At 41.4% G+C, this 15017-nt stretch overlaps 1 protein-coding gene across 2 annotated transcripts in view; it reads right to left on the minus strand.

Moving 5' to 3' along the window:
• TNN (tenascin N) overlaps nt 1-15017 on the minus strand; it is a 122268-nt gene that overhangs the window by 21903 nt on the left and 85348 nt on the right. For both annotated transcript variants that reach the window (XM_073593421.1, XM_073593420.1), the window contains exons 9-13: nt 13918-14048; nt 10484-10616; nt 5919-6070; nt 2779-2875; nt 523-687 (exon numbers count right to left, since the gene is read on the minus strand). In XM_073593421.1, coding sequence (XP_073449522.1) covers nt 523-687; nt 2779-2875; nt 5919-6070; nt 10484-10616; nt 13918-14048 — 678 coding nt within the window. The remainder of the gene's footprint in view (nt 1-522; nt 688-2778; nt 2876-5918; nt 6071-10483; nt 10617-13917; nt 14049-15017) is intronic.

The raw sequence follows: 15017 nt of genomic DNA on the forward strand, positions 1-15017 counted from the left end.
TTGTATGACCGCGCAATTGTCATTCAAAGTGCGTCAGCGCCCAAAGCTGAAAATTGGTCTGGATAGGAGGGGGGTTTAAGTGCCCGGTAAGCAAGTGGTTAAAGAAGGGGAGGTCAGTATTGGCTTCCCGCACATTATCTGAGCACAGAATTCCTTTAATTGGCTATGAACTTCATAAATAAGCTTTATCAAGGCTTGGTGACCTCAAAAGGACCTTTAAGGTTTCACTCTACTCAATACTGAATCACATATTAACTTCTCATATCTGTTGGCACAGCAGTGGTGAGATTTCCCTGTTGTAATTTCTAAGCCTGCTATGCAGTCTCATGTCTTTTGCCACAAGCTTCATAATAAAAGCTACATTAAACCTACAGAAAGAACATTAGGGCCTCCTATTGTTGGGTGCAATAGGTAGCTACTGCAGTGTAGGCAGTGAAATGGGTGATTTGCTAACCAACATCTACCAACACTGAAATATTTCGGGTGGAATAACCTTTAATAATAAGCTAAGGATTGCTTTACCAGCTGTTCCTGAGTAGTCACTGATGGTTAGCTTGTACTTGTCCTTAGATGACCCCACACGGAAGTTGCGATAAACGGCATAAGCTGTTTCATCTTCATTACGAAGGTCCACACGCAGTTCATACTGCACAGGGGTGGAAGTAAGTTTATGGATCCATTCCAGACCTACAATGAAAGATACAAAAAGATGATGTCTGTACTCGTGTGTCTGTATAGCTGACACTTTTCGTTTTTTATTCGGGATAGAGTAGGACTGGGTTAAAACAACTGTCAGCTTATTGCCTGCTGTTTGTGTCCCTCTAGGGAGATTTATCTTCACCTCCTATCCTAGAGACACAACAGGAATCTATGTCCCTAGGACATACCAAGTGAGAAGAATTTCTGTCTTGTGGAGTTGTCACCACAACATTTGTCTCCTTTGGATGATAAACCCTCATCTCTTGCTCTGGTGACAGCTCTAACATTTAGAATTGTCCATTACTTTCCGTCTCAGTGACAGTGGTCACCAGAACAAATAGAAGGGTAAATCACCACAGTGGGGACACAGATAGTAATAAAACCTTTGGAAGGTCTAACCCTTCTCATTGCATATACACTATATTACCAAAAGTATTGGGACACCTGCCTTTACACGTACATGAACTTTAATGGCATCCCAGTCTTAGTCCTTGCTTTGTGCACTGGTCCAAATAATTTGGTGGAGGGGGGATTATGGTGTGGGGTTGTTTCTCAGAGGTTGGGCCTGGCCCCTTAGTACCAGTGACGGGAACGCTTAAGGCATCAGCATACCAAGACATTTTGGACAATTTCATGCTCCCAACTTTGTGGGAACAGTTTGGGGATAGCCCCTTCCTGTTCCAACATGACTGCGCACCAGTGCACAAAAAAGGTCCATAAACGTGTTTCGCAGGAAACCCTGCTTCATCAGGACCTGGGATCTCAATGTAAAAAGGCTTCAAACAAGCTTGTAGGAGAATGGCTAGTGGCAAGGTTTTCCGGGCCCATAGAGAGAAACCAACTCCAAATTGCCGCACAAACAAAAAAATGTGTATATGCCTATAAAGATCTTTATTCCATATATATGTAAAAACTTGCAATGAAGGGAAAAAAGTGTAAAGCCCTTAATACACAATACCGCTGACTGACATCTCAGCATGTGTCAAAGATGGTGTGCCTTTGGCGATATATTTAAAGTCCCATGTTTGAAGTATTTCTATTTTTTTATATCATGGTAGGGATGATACCTCTAAAGGCAAGAGTTGGTTCAACACCCCGTCACCGCATACAGTATAATATGTTTCCCAAAATACAGTATCATTTTCTGAAATACCGCAATGAGAAAATATACTGCATTTTGGCCACTAGGTGGAGCAGATGATTTTCTATTACAGGGAAAAATTGTCCAACCTGCACAAATGTGTGTAACATTCGTCTAACCAATGTTTTATAAATAGACCTCAATAGTTTCCTTTTCAAATACTCTGCAGACAGAAAAATTCTAAAGGATGATGAGTATGTATGATTTGAATGTCTGGGAAAACAACATTTTGCTACCTTTTTTCCAGGTATGCATTTAAATCACAAAGCTTTCTTCTGAAAGCACCAACAAATCTCAATGTTCCAGTTTATCCTACAGGCCTCATTAAATAAGATGGTACATACACCAATGGCATGCGGTACCCACCTAACAACCAGTGAAAATTCACCTTACCTGATCTTAACTATCTAGGACTGACATTTCATTGGTAGTTAGGGGTTATTGCAATTTTTAAATTATAGTAGAACTATAGGCAAAATTTTTGTTTTACATTTTGGATAGAGCAAGGAAGGGCTATAACCACTGTCAGATTTTTTTTGGCCATCTGTGTCCTATTGCGGAGATTTCCCTTTATTTCCTGTCCCATAGCTAAACATGAATTTAGAGGAAAACCCTGCAAATTAAAGGAATTCCTTGGGGACCGCCAGGTCACCAGAACTAGTGTCCCCATTGGAAGATTTCTCCTCTATTACTTTTCTGGGGGCAACCCAAAATTTGGGATTTTCTTTACTTTCACTTTCAATAATAAAGTGGTAATGGTAAACAGGACAAATAGAGAGGATGAATCTCCTTAAAGGAGGTACAGACAGCAATAAAAACTGACAAGCATTCTAATAACTCTCCACTCTATCCAAAACAAAAAAAAAAGTTTTGCCTTTAGTAATACTTTAACCATTCCTTGTGCACCGGCTTGATTTATAAGCCTCTATGGTACTTACCAAGCCAAAACTCATCACTTGGATCTCCAAAGCCATCCACATATGTCCTCCAGCGTTGATAGAAGTCAAGTTTTCCAGTAGTTCTTCTCTGGAAGACCTGAATAAAAATGTTGAATAATGATAGTACAGTATGAGGATTTGAATGATTCATAGTCACCATTAATAACTTGATGCTCAGTACATGGTATTAAGGTGTAGTAATAAAGCACAAAAAGGTTTAATTTGTATTAATTTTCCCTTTCCCTTGTTTGCCCATTTTTTCTAATTCTTTATTTAAGACAAATGATAATTACAAACATAAAACAGATTGTACATTTCGCTAACAATACAATACCATTCAGCGCGTTATGTTTTTTATCAGCATTCATCTCAAATTTATTAGCATCTGAAATATAGAGTTGTGGTCTGTCATTCAACAATAGTTTTTTTTTTAGCTCAGCAATTGCACCAAATATTGTCACTAAAATACATTGAAATTTCGGGTATATTATATTTATAGCTTCTAAATGAAGGGAAGGGGACTAAGGCCAGACATAGACAGTGCTATTTACTTTTCTGCAACCACGAGTTGCAGGAAAGTAAAAATGCTTGATTCCCCCATCAACACAGAGAGGAACTATTGTGTTCTCCAAACGGGGGGGGGGGGGGGGGCGCAGGTGAAGCGGTCCTTGCCAGGAGAACACAGTGATTATTGTTAGTGGCTTTAACAGCTACTAGCAATAATACCATGTAAAATCCAGCAGGCTGGTTCTACCCAAGTTAATCGATCAGCAGGAGCTGAACGGGCCAAAATTCGAACCTACGTCTATGGCTGGTTTAAAGATGATCATACAATCACACAGGCTGAATATGCCGTGTACACAAGAGCGGACTTCTCGTCCGCCTGAACACCGAAGGACTTTTCGACGGAGTTCTGACGGAGTTCCAACGAAACGGACTTGCCTACACACGATCACACCAAAGTCTGATCGTTTCGAACGTGATGATGTACGACGGGACTAGAATAAGGAAGTTCATAGCCAGTAGCCAATAGCTGCTCTTGCATCACTTTTGGTCCATCGGACTAGCATACAGACAAATGGATTTTTCCATAGAGTCCATCGGAAAGATTTGAAACATGTTCTATTTCTAGGTCCGTCAGAATTTTCGACAGAAAGGGTCCGATGAAGGTCCGATGAAGCCCACACACGATCGAATTGTCTGACGGATTAGTTCTGTCGGACCTTTGATGCCGAAAAGTCCGGTCGTGTGTACGAGGCATTACAATACCCCTGCTGGCTATTGCATTCCAAAAGCCAGCAGGGCAACCATGGGTGGCAGAATACTGGAACAGTGGCTGTAACTGATTGGCTGCAGTCACTGTTCAGCTGATAAGTTTCAACCAAGTTTCTTTGATCTTCAGATTGAAGTTTATTGAGCCAGGTGGTGCCTGCAGGGCCACCAACAAATGTTCAACCAATTCAGCAGTAAATGAGCCAAAATGTGATATGTATATGGCCAGCCTAAAGCTGAAGTTTTGGTATTGCAGTTTTTACATAATTATATTGGTCTAACTTGTAAGTATGTATAAGCTGGAGATGCACTGGCTTCTGCTGCTCACAGTGACGGGACAAGGTCATCTAGTGCCCAGGGCGAACATGCCAAACTGCACCCTCCTGGGTTGTGCATGACCAATCATCTTAACCATGCCTGATACCCACACCTCATCATTATGCCTATGTATAGAGTGCAAAGGTCAGGACTGATTAATTTATCTCTATGAGGCATTTCACATCTATCTATCTATCTATCTATCTATATATATATATATATATATATATATATATATATATATATATATATATATATATATATATATATACACAGTAGCTCAAAAAAGTGAGTAAGTGAGTACACCCCTCACATTTTTGTAAATATTTTATTATATCTAAAGTAGTGAGTGTACAGCTTGTATAACAGTGTAAATTTGCTGTCCCCTCAAAATAATTCAACACACAGCCATTAATGTCTAAACCGCTAGCAACAAAAGTGAGTACACCCCTAAGCGAAAATGTCCAAATTGGGCCCAATTAGCCATTTTCCCACCCTGGTGTCATGTGACTCATTAAATTTACAAGGTCTCAGGTGTGAATGGGGAGCAGGTGCGTTACATTTGGTGTTATCGCTTTCACTCTCTCATGCTGGTCACATGGCACCTAACTATGTAAAAATTGCAATACCTAAACATCAGCTTTAAAGTGGTTGTAAAGTCAGAAGGCTTTTTATCTTAATGCATTCTATGAATTAAGATTAAAAAAAAAACTTCTATGAACTTTAGCCCCCTTCAGCCCCCCTAATACTTACCTGAGCCCATCTCAGTCCAGCGATGTGCACGAGTGCCTCATCCGTCCCGGACTCTCCCTACTGATTGGCTATGGGCGCCCGCTGCTGTCAATCAAAGTCAGTTAGCCAATCAGGAGGGAGAGGGGTTGGGCCGAACCGCGGCTTCATGTCTAAATGGACACATGGAGCTGTGGCTCGGCTCCGGTGCCCCCATAGCAAGCTGCTTCCTGTAGGGGCACTTGGCAGGAGGGAGGGGCCAGGAGCTCCGGCGAGGAACCCGAGAAGAGGAGGATCGGGATGCTCTGTACTAAACCTCTGCACAGAGGAGGTAAGTATGACATGTTTGTTATTTTGAAAGAAAAAAAGGAGACTTTAGTATCACTTTAAGGGTAGCAAGGGTCACTGGTAAGGATAGCCTGGTGGCCCTAAGGGGTAAGAGGAGAAATAAAACTATAGAGGGTGTGAAGCCAATAGGAAAGTATACGTTAAGAAAGGAAGATATTTGTCCACTTTTAACCAATTCTGGATCAATTCAGGACTAAAACTAAAGAGTGGAAGAGTATTAACGCTATAAATAAAAGTTACCTGCTTCTCTACAGGCTACTGATAGGTCATTTGTATTGCTCAATGATGGCTCTGCATATAATGCAGTCAATTTTTGCATACAAAGCTACATATTGTAGTAGCATGCTCTAATAATGATTTTTAGTTTAAATTTCCAGATGATAAAAAAGCGGGTGAACATGGCAGGCATGTAATTTAGACAGTTTTCTAGGGCAGCTTGATTTCTGAGAGATGCTGCATTTAGGAGCACTTACAGTCCATCCACCGCCATCTGTATCCTGATCGCAGTACGCTCTAATGCCCTGAGTGTTCTCTCCTCCAGGGTAGATGGTGTACACTCCGCTCTTTCTGTTGCCCGCCATTCGAGTTTGGACACAGTCCACAGGGAAGGTAATGACCATAGACACTGGTATTGAGAAGAGAAACCATACGTAAAGATGCCTGAAATCATCACTGTCTCTAGAAATACTTTTTTATGCATTGGCATACCCCTTCTCGTAAATAAGTCAGGTTAATTAATGTGTTCTAATAATAACTTTAGAGTTCAAAAAGTGACATAAGAATAACTCTTTGCCTGTATTTTCCTATAGATGCTACGATTAAATATGTAAACCCAACATTTTATATTCCTGATATGTGCCTGTTGCACCATGTACCTTTATAAAAAAAAGTCTCCTGTTCTCTTTGTATTTCTTCTTTTGTGTGAAATCCCTGGTGTTCCTGCCAGTCCCTCTGCTTTCCTATTTAAAACTGATTTAAAACTAAGCATGGGAGCACAGCATGATCAGTTCTCTAGTAATGCAGAGAACTCAGCCTGCTCTCCTCCAGTGATCAAACTTGTCCCGATACGCCTCCCCTGCATAGCCATTCACTGGGATAACTAGTGTGCTGCTGTTTCTCCTCCCCCAGCTCTCTGAGCCCCTTTGCAGCTGAGAACAGAGGGAAGGTGATCACTTATAAAAAAGGGTAAAAAAAGGTATTTATAATGTTTCATTACATACAGTGGGGACGGAAAGTATTCAGACCCCCTTAAATTTTTCACTCTTTGTTATATTGCAGCCATTTGCTAAAATCATTTAAGTTCATTTTTTTCCTCATTAATGTACACACAGCACCCCATATTGACAGAAAAACACAGAATTGTTGACATTTTTGCAGATTTATTAAAAAAGAAAAAACTGAAATATCACATGGTCCTAAGTATTCAGACCCTTTGCTTAGTATTTAGTAGAAGCATCCTTTTGCTCTAATACAGCCATGAGTCTTTTTGGGAAAGATGCAACAAGTTTTTCACACCTGGATTTGGGGATCCTCTGCCATTCCTCCTTGCAGATCCTCTCCAGTTCTGTCAGGTTGGATGGTAAACTTTGGTGGACAGCCATTTTTAGATCTCTCCAGAGATACTCAATTGGGTTTAAGTCAGGGCTCTGGCTGGGCCATTCAAGAACAGTCACGGAGTTGTTGTGAAGCCACTCCTTTTAGTTGTGTGCTTAGGGTCATTGTCTTGTTGGAAGGTAAACCTTTGGCCCAGTCTGAGGTCCTGAGCACTCTGGAGAAGGTTTTCGTCCAGGATATACCTGTACTTGGCCGCATTCATCTTTTCCTTGATTGCAACCAGTCGTCCTGTCCCTGCAGCTGAAAAACACCCCCACAGCATGATGCTGCCACCACCATGCTTCACTGTTGGGACTGTATTGGACAGGTGATGAGTAGTACCTGGTTTTCTCCACACATACCGCTTAGAATTAAGGCCAAAAAGTTCTATCTTGGTCTCATCAGACCAGAGAATCTTATTTCTCACCATCTTGGAGTCCTTCAGGTGTTTCAAACTCCATGCGGGCTTTCATGTGTCTTGCACTGAGGAGAGGCTTCCGTCAGGCCACTCTGTCATAAAGCCTAGACTGGTGGAGGGCTGCAGTGATGGTTGACTTTCTACAACTTTCTCCCATCTCCCGACTGCATCTCTGGAGCTCAGCCACAGTGATCTTTGGGTTCTTCTTTACCTCTCTCACCAAGGCTCTTCTCCCCCTGATAGCTCAGTTTGGCCAGACGGCCAGCTCTAGGAAGGGTTCTGGTCGTCCCAAACCCCTTCCATTTAAGGATTATGGAGGCCACTGTGCTCTTAGGAACCTTAAAGCGGAGTTCCACCCAAAAGTGGAACTTCCGCTCATCTGATTCCTCCCCCCCTCCAGTGCCACAATTGGCACCTTTCAGGGGGGAGGGGGGGTGCAGATACCTGTATTAGACAGGTATCTGCACCCACTTCAGGGAATAGACGCCTGCGGGAGTCACGCCCCCTCCTGCACCCCCCCCCCAGGTCCCAGGAGATAGCGGGGACCACTTAGGACGCCCAGCGCGACTCACGCATGCGCAGTAGGGAACTGGTAAGTGAAGCCGCAACGCTTCACTTCCTTATTCCCTCACTGAGATTGGCGGCGGCGGCAGCAGCAGCTGACATCCCTGGACCCCAGGACAGGTAAGTGTCCATTTATTAAAAGTCAGCAGCTGCAGTATTTGTAGCTACTAGCTTTTAATATTTTTTTTTCAGGTGAACTCTTTTTTTTAAGTGCAGCAGAAATGTTTTTGTAACCTTGGCCAGATCTGTGCCTTGCCACAATTCTGTCTCTGAGCTCTTCAGGCAGTTCCTTTGACCTCATGATTCTCATTTGCTCTGACATGCACTGTGAGCTGTAAGGTCTTATATAGACAGGTGTGTGGCTTTCCTAATCAAGTCCAATCAGTATAATCAAACACAGCTGGACTCAAATGAAGGTGTAGAACCATCTCAAGGATGATCAGAAGAAATGGACAGCACCTGAGTTAAATATATGAGTGTCACAGCAAAGGATCTGAATACTTAGGACCATGTGATATTTCAGTTTTTCTTTTTTAATAAATCTGCAAAAATGTCAACAATTCTGTGTTTTTCTGTCAATATGGGGTGCTGTGTGTACATTAATGAGGAAAAAAATGAACTTAAATGATTTTAGAAAATGGCTGCAATATAACAAAGAGTGAAAAATGTAAGGGGGTCTGAATACTATCCGTCCCCACTGTATATACACAAAAGTTTTGCCTTTCTCTTCTATTTGTCGCTGAATTGGTTGTTTTACTAGGTAAGGGTTTACATATACCTGAGGCGTTTTCACAGCATCCAATTCACAGGACATGTAAATGTGACGAGCTCTCAATGGAGTCAGTTCACACCTGTCCGGGGCGGCCGCGGTGCAATTTTCAAAAGGGTCCTGTACGTTTTTGGGTCCGGTTCAGGTGTGAATTCAGGCAAAAATTTTCACCTGAATCGCAACTGAACCGGTGAATAGAAACACATCGGACCCCAGGCTGCAAACCGCGGCCGCACATATGTGAACCCAGCATTTCTAACTTTAAATGTTAAAGTGTATCAAAAACCAAAATTTGTTTTTAACGTTATGGCTAGGGTAAGGAAGGGCTAGATCCTCTGTCAACTTTTGTTACTGTTTGGTTTCCCATTGAAGAGATTCACCTTCTCTATGTATCCTGGTGGGCAATGTCATTAGGACTGAAAGTGATGGGATAATCCAAAACTTGGAGTTGTCACAGGAACAAAAGGAAGAATCTTCCAATAGGGGCACTGTATAGGAGGGAATTTCTCCCATCTCACTTTACTTCATGTTGTGACTCTATGAAGGGAAATTAGGGTAATTCTCCCCAATCAAACACAGGCAGCCAAAAAATTAAGCTTTGTGGGGGTTGTAACAATTCCCTTCTTTTTTTTGTCAAAGCTTCTTCAAGTAGTCAAATATTATTTTATTCTTCAATGTGCAACTAATGTTTAGTTTACAGCACATCTGCACAATAACTCAGACCTATTTGCAGGGGTTCTTACATCGGGCCATCATTATAAAGTGTTTTTCACTTAAATGGCTGTTGTTCTTCTACAGCGACATATTTCATTTTACAAATAGTACAAGCACTTAATCTATTTTAGTGAGATCAAAACAATGTTCTTTGCCTTATGTTGCTAATGAGCTGCCTGGCATACGTATTTCATTTTATTTTTTAATTGAGAAGAGAACAAAAATGTAATTGTTTAAAATAAGGTTTTTTTTTGTCAAGTAAAATATGTACTATTGCATATTGATATTTTGTATTCTTTTATTTAGCTAACAGCTCAGGGTTTTTATTCACATGCTCTCGGCTGTCCTACCCACTTTGATGTGAAAAGCTGCTATTGGCTAAGCCCTGTAACTAATGTTGTAATTTACACCCATAAGTGAATTACTCATAGCAGTAGCTAAGCTCCCTATGAAGGCTGGCCCCAGGTTTCAATCATATGGGGAGAGACTCTAGATAGGTAGCTACTGCAGTGTCTCTTTAAATCAGTGGTCTCCAAACTGTGGCCCGGGTGTCAGGTGCAGTCCTTAGTTTGACTTTTTAACTTTTCCTCCCACTGATGCAAGACAATATTCCTTCCACTGAAACCAACAATGGGGCATAATTCATATTACTGACATCAGCAATGGGTTACTAATTTTCTTATTGATACCAACAACGGGGCACTATTCCACCCACTGATGCAAGACACTATTCCCCCATTGACACCAATGATTGGACACTTTTCCTCCTCCCAATGCCAAACATGCACTGTTTACTCCCAGTGAGGCCAGGACAACTTTTACTCCCAATGGCCACAGTCTGGCCCCCCTAAAGTCTGAAGGACAATAAACTGGCCCTTTGTTTAGAAAGTTTGGAGACGTGCTTTAGATAAACCATCATGCTCTGGGAATCCTTTATCATGTATTACATACACATATTTATGTAAAAAAACAGATGATACCAGTAAAAAATGATGTGATGGCCTGTCTGCTTCTTCTGTCTCCTTTGTAGGCCTCCAGGTAGACCTTGTAGTCACCTCCTCTATGCAGGTCCTTCAGTTCATAACTCTTAGCTGCGGCATCCAGTTCAACCTCCTGTAATAGACAAATTAAGTTTCAACAGTAGGTGTCAGCATCCCACAGCTCAACTAAGAATCGTAAGAATCGTCTATTGAATTTTGTTTCAACTCCTCAAAAAAAACCTTCTGACCAACACATGTTACTAATATCTATGTTGATAGTCCAAACTAGGAATTAAAGTGAACCATGCAGAGCAAAGCATTGGGTTCATCTCAATGCATCCTCCCCAGCAGCACCTTGTTTCCTACAAGTTTCTGAATATTGGCTTACACAGGGCTTTTAGACTCCCTGTATGACAGTGCTGATTGGCCCAGTGCTTTCACATGGTCCTCTACACCCAAAGCTGGTTTTCCTTGCCTACCATCAGTGAATGGAGGAGCACAGGACAGGAGCAGAGGATACAGGACAGCTCTGAATTTCTAACTTAATTAACAGTTTTTTGTGCTTATCAAACAGATACACTATATTACCAAAAGTATTGGGATGCCTGCCTTGATACACACATGAACTTTAATGGCATCCCATTCTTAGTCCGTAGGGTTCAATATTGAGTTGGCCCAACTTTTGCAGCTGTAACAGCTTAAACTCTTCTGGGAAGGCTGTCCACAAGGTTTAGGAGTGTGTCTATGGGAATGTTTGACCATTCTTCCAAAAGTGCATTTGTGAGGGCAGGATTTGATGTTGGATGTGAAGGCTTGGCTCGCAGTCTCCACTCTAATTCATCCCAAAGATGTTCTATCGGGTTGAGGCTTTTGGAGGGGACAGCAGGTTATCTATTGACCTATTTGTCTATTGACTATGGGCCCTTTGTGAGGTGTATGCCCGGGGGACCCTTGGAGTAATGTTACTTTGGATTCATGTCTCCCCAAGATTCTAGGCACGGGGTCACTGTATAGGGCCTAGCTGCCTTATTACCAATAGTGACTGCTTCACACTGGGAGATTCAAAGCAGATGGTGATGTCATCAACTCAAGCCACCTCTCTGGGGTTGCCTGCTATAATGTATTTATTGTAAGTAGGTCTAGTGTGCCTCCTAAAGGTCTTTCAACCATTGTTAATTGTGTTAATTAACAGACCTATTAACTGCTAGCAAACTACTGTAGGGATGTGTTTATACTTGTAATAATGTGTATTGTACTTTGTGACCTCGGTGCCGTCACGTCTGACCTGGAATGAGACCCCTGAGTGTCCAGGTGGCTACTCTTTTAATCAACTTAATGTTTCTAGCATATGTTGGCTGCTGTTCAGCTATGGTAGTTAGATTCCTGTGTGCAGTTTGCATTGTTGGGATAATATGATCAGGAGGGGGATGTCCTCCTGTGGGGAATATGTTCTGTGTGAGTTTGTCAAATAAACATTCCAGTTTCATACAAGCTATCTGTCAGCTAGTCTTGTATACTACGCGGCTATAATATCTGATATCTACGTTCAGACTGGAGGAAGCGGTATACTGATGGAAGCACTCAATCTGAGTGTGGGACGGTTCCGTCACAGTTCCTCCACCCCAACTCATTCATCCATGTCTTTATGGACCTTGCTTTGTGCACTGGTGCACAGTCATGTTGGAATAGGAAGGCGCATCCCCAAACTGTTCCCACAAAGTTGGGAGCATGAAATTGTCCAAAATGTCTTGGTATGCTGACACCTTAAGAGTTCCCTTCACTGGAACTAAGGAGCCAAGCCCAACCCCTGAAAAACAACCCCACACCATAATCCCCCCTCCACCAAATGATTTAGACCAGTGCAAAAAGCAAGGTCCATAAAGACATGGGTGAGCGAGTTTGGGGTGGAGAGACTTGACTGGGCTGCACAGAGTCCTGACCTCAACCAAATAGAACACCTTTGGGTGAATTAGAACGGAGATTGCAAGCCAGGCCTTCTTGTCCATGACCTCAAAAATGCACTTCTGGAAGAATAGTCAAACATTCCCATATACAGGCTCCTAAACTTTGTGGACAGCCTTCTCAGAAGAGTTGAAGCTGTTTTAGCTTCAAAGGGTGTACCAACTCAATATTGAACCCTACGGACTAAGACTGGGGTGCCATTAAAGTTCATGTACGTGTAAAGGCAGGAGCCACAATACTTTTGATAATATAGTGTATAACAAAATGCTTCCAATGGTAGGTTTAACCCACCAAAATGGTGCAAAAAAGAGAAGTTATGTTAAGGTTTACAGTACACTTTAAGGACATGACAGATCATGCTTCCAACACTTCCCAAACCTATTATCTCAGACCATATGTTTTTTTCTAAAAAATAAGGATTGTTGGCAGGTGTTTAATGGTCGCAGGTTGTTTAAATGGAGGTGTTTTAAATGGACCAGAGAAAGTTGGTGCCTATGTACTAGATGTTAAAATATAAAAAACTGCTAACAAATCTCAGTGATGTATCTCAGATGTTGTACCAAATGTAACTTCTGAAATCATTACGTAAATATTAAAGCAGTTTTAAACAAAGCAAGCTTCTATGTCCCCATCTGGCATTGCTGTGATTACCTTTACCGCACAGAGTTTTAGATGTTCTGTAGCTTGTTTCGCTCAATCATATTTTTATGTGTCTGTACATAAAGCAGACCTCCTAATAGGAAATAAAACCACTGGGGGTTAAGTAGAGAACAGTAATATTTGTTTACATCTATTGGTTGGTTTTGTTTTCCTTAGAAGTCGAAAAAAGGGCTGCAGTTACTGACATTTTAAGGAGGTTTGAAAGGCAGAATATGCAATTTTATCAGAAAATGAGTGCCATTATAATGCTAAAAGTGAATAGATACAATACAGTATACAGGAGCTCTGGAAAAAAACAGGAAATTGTTTTACTGGCTTGTACATCTTGCATTTCACAGATTTTCACCCTATGGGTTCTAGACGCAAGATGATTAGATGAACATTAAAGTGAAGAACAACAGTATATATTCAGCAGGTGCATATTTTCAGCTACTATTGTTTACTGTAATGCAATTTTTGTAAGACTTTTACAGTTTTTTACAATGTTGCCTTTCCACATTTTATCTATTGTAGTAAAGGAGAAGGAAAGGCTTCTTCTATGAAAATGCCATATAATTCCTTTTTTCAGTGTTTCTATTTGTTCATGTGATTGCAAATCCCCCTACTCAACCCCCCTTCTCTATGACTGGTGGATGTGAGTATCCCGGCCGACAACACTTATAGAGCTATGAATACCGGCATGATGACATCACTACTATATGGGATTAGGTGATGTGAATCAGAGGTTCAACAATGTTGCTGCAATTGGGTCCTGTTTGCTGCTTGACTCTATTTCTTCTTTCATGAAACCCTTAACTTTGTTTTCTGATTACCTGACGTTTGCCACCCTCATCCACGTAGACAAGTTTGTAACCATCAATTTGAGCAACAGGGGGAGTCCATGTCAAGGTGGCTTCTGTCTGTGTAATTTCAGAGGCTTGCAGGTTCGTAGGTGCATCAATATCTAGAAAATAATTTTTAAATATATACAATAATAACATACTCAACAACCGTTTTCTGTTTACAGAAACTGACATGGGAGTTTTGGACAGTTGTAAAAACACAAGGAAAGACGCATGCTTCAGATAATTATGGAGGTATATTTCAGGCATTAGCTAAAAAAAGGATCAGTCAACTGGAACACTTGAAGACACGTTTCCTTGTCCACATTTGTTTTTGTGCCTTATTTTAGATATTTAATAATATTTTCTTAAAGTGGAATTAAACTCAAAAGTTAGGACTTGCTATGTTATGGGTACATCATGTTAACTGTGCAAAACCTTGAAATATCCACATTTTGTCTGGAATTCCTCCTGAAACATAGCAAAACACTTCCTGGTATGTGAGTGTGCCTAGGCACTCATGTCTACAGCTTCATAGCTGTATGCCTGCGGTGTGAGATTTAAGCCTGGTACACCCAGCTGAGTATCAGTCGTTTCAACAGCAACTGGCAGACATTCAGCTATGTATATACCAGCCTGTCCGACAGAAATGGGCCAATTGGCCGGGTTCTGTCGAAAAAGCATGCTGGGAATCCGATAGTTAGTACAGCGAGCTCCTCCTAAGATCCTCAGTTTCCTTTTCGTTCAGCCCGATAGGTTGAACGAAAAAGAACTGATAGTGTAAACCTAGCCTAAAGGTACAGCTAGGAGATTTGAAGTAAGATTTGGTGATTTCACTTTTGTGCTGTTCACTGTCCTTCTTGGTTGAAGGCTCTGATATGAAGAAACAAAGTCTTGCCTGTATCAAGATAGTCACCTCTACACAAAGATACATTCCAGAACAAGGCCTTTTAATTCAGTACTGGGGGAAAGATCAGCTGCAGGGAGATCACAGACAATACCTACGTCCTTTGCCTTTTGCCTGCCTTTTTTGTAGTCACAGCTTCTGCAGTTCACTTCCCTTTAATTAGTGTCTCAGTTAAATAACCTAA

Source organism: Aquarana catesbeiana, linkage group LG07 (assembly GCF_042186555.1).
Source record: "Aquarana catesbeiana isolate 2022-GZ linkage group LG07, ASM4218655v1, whole genome shotgun sequence".
Lineage (NCBI taxonomy): Eukaryota > Metazoa > Chordata > Amphibia > Anura > Ranidae > Aquarana > Aquarana catesbeiana.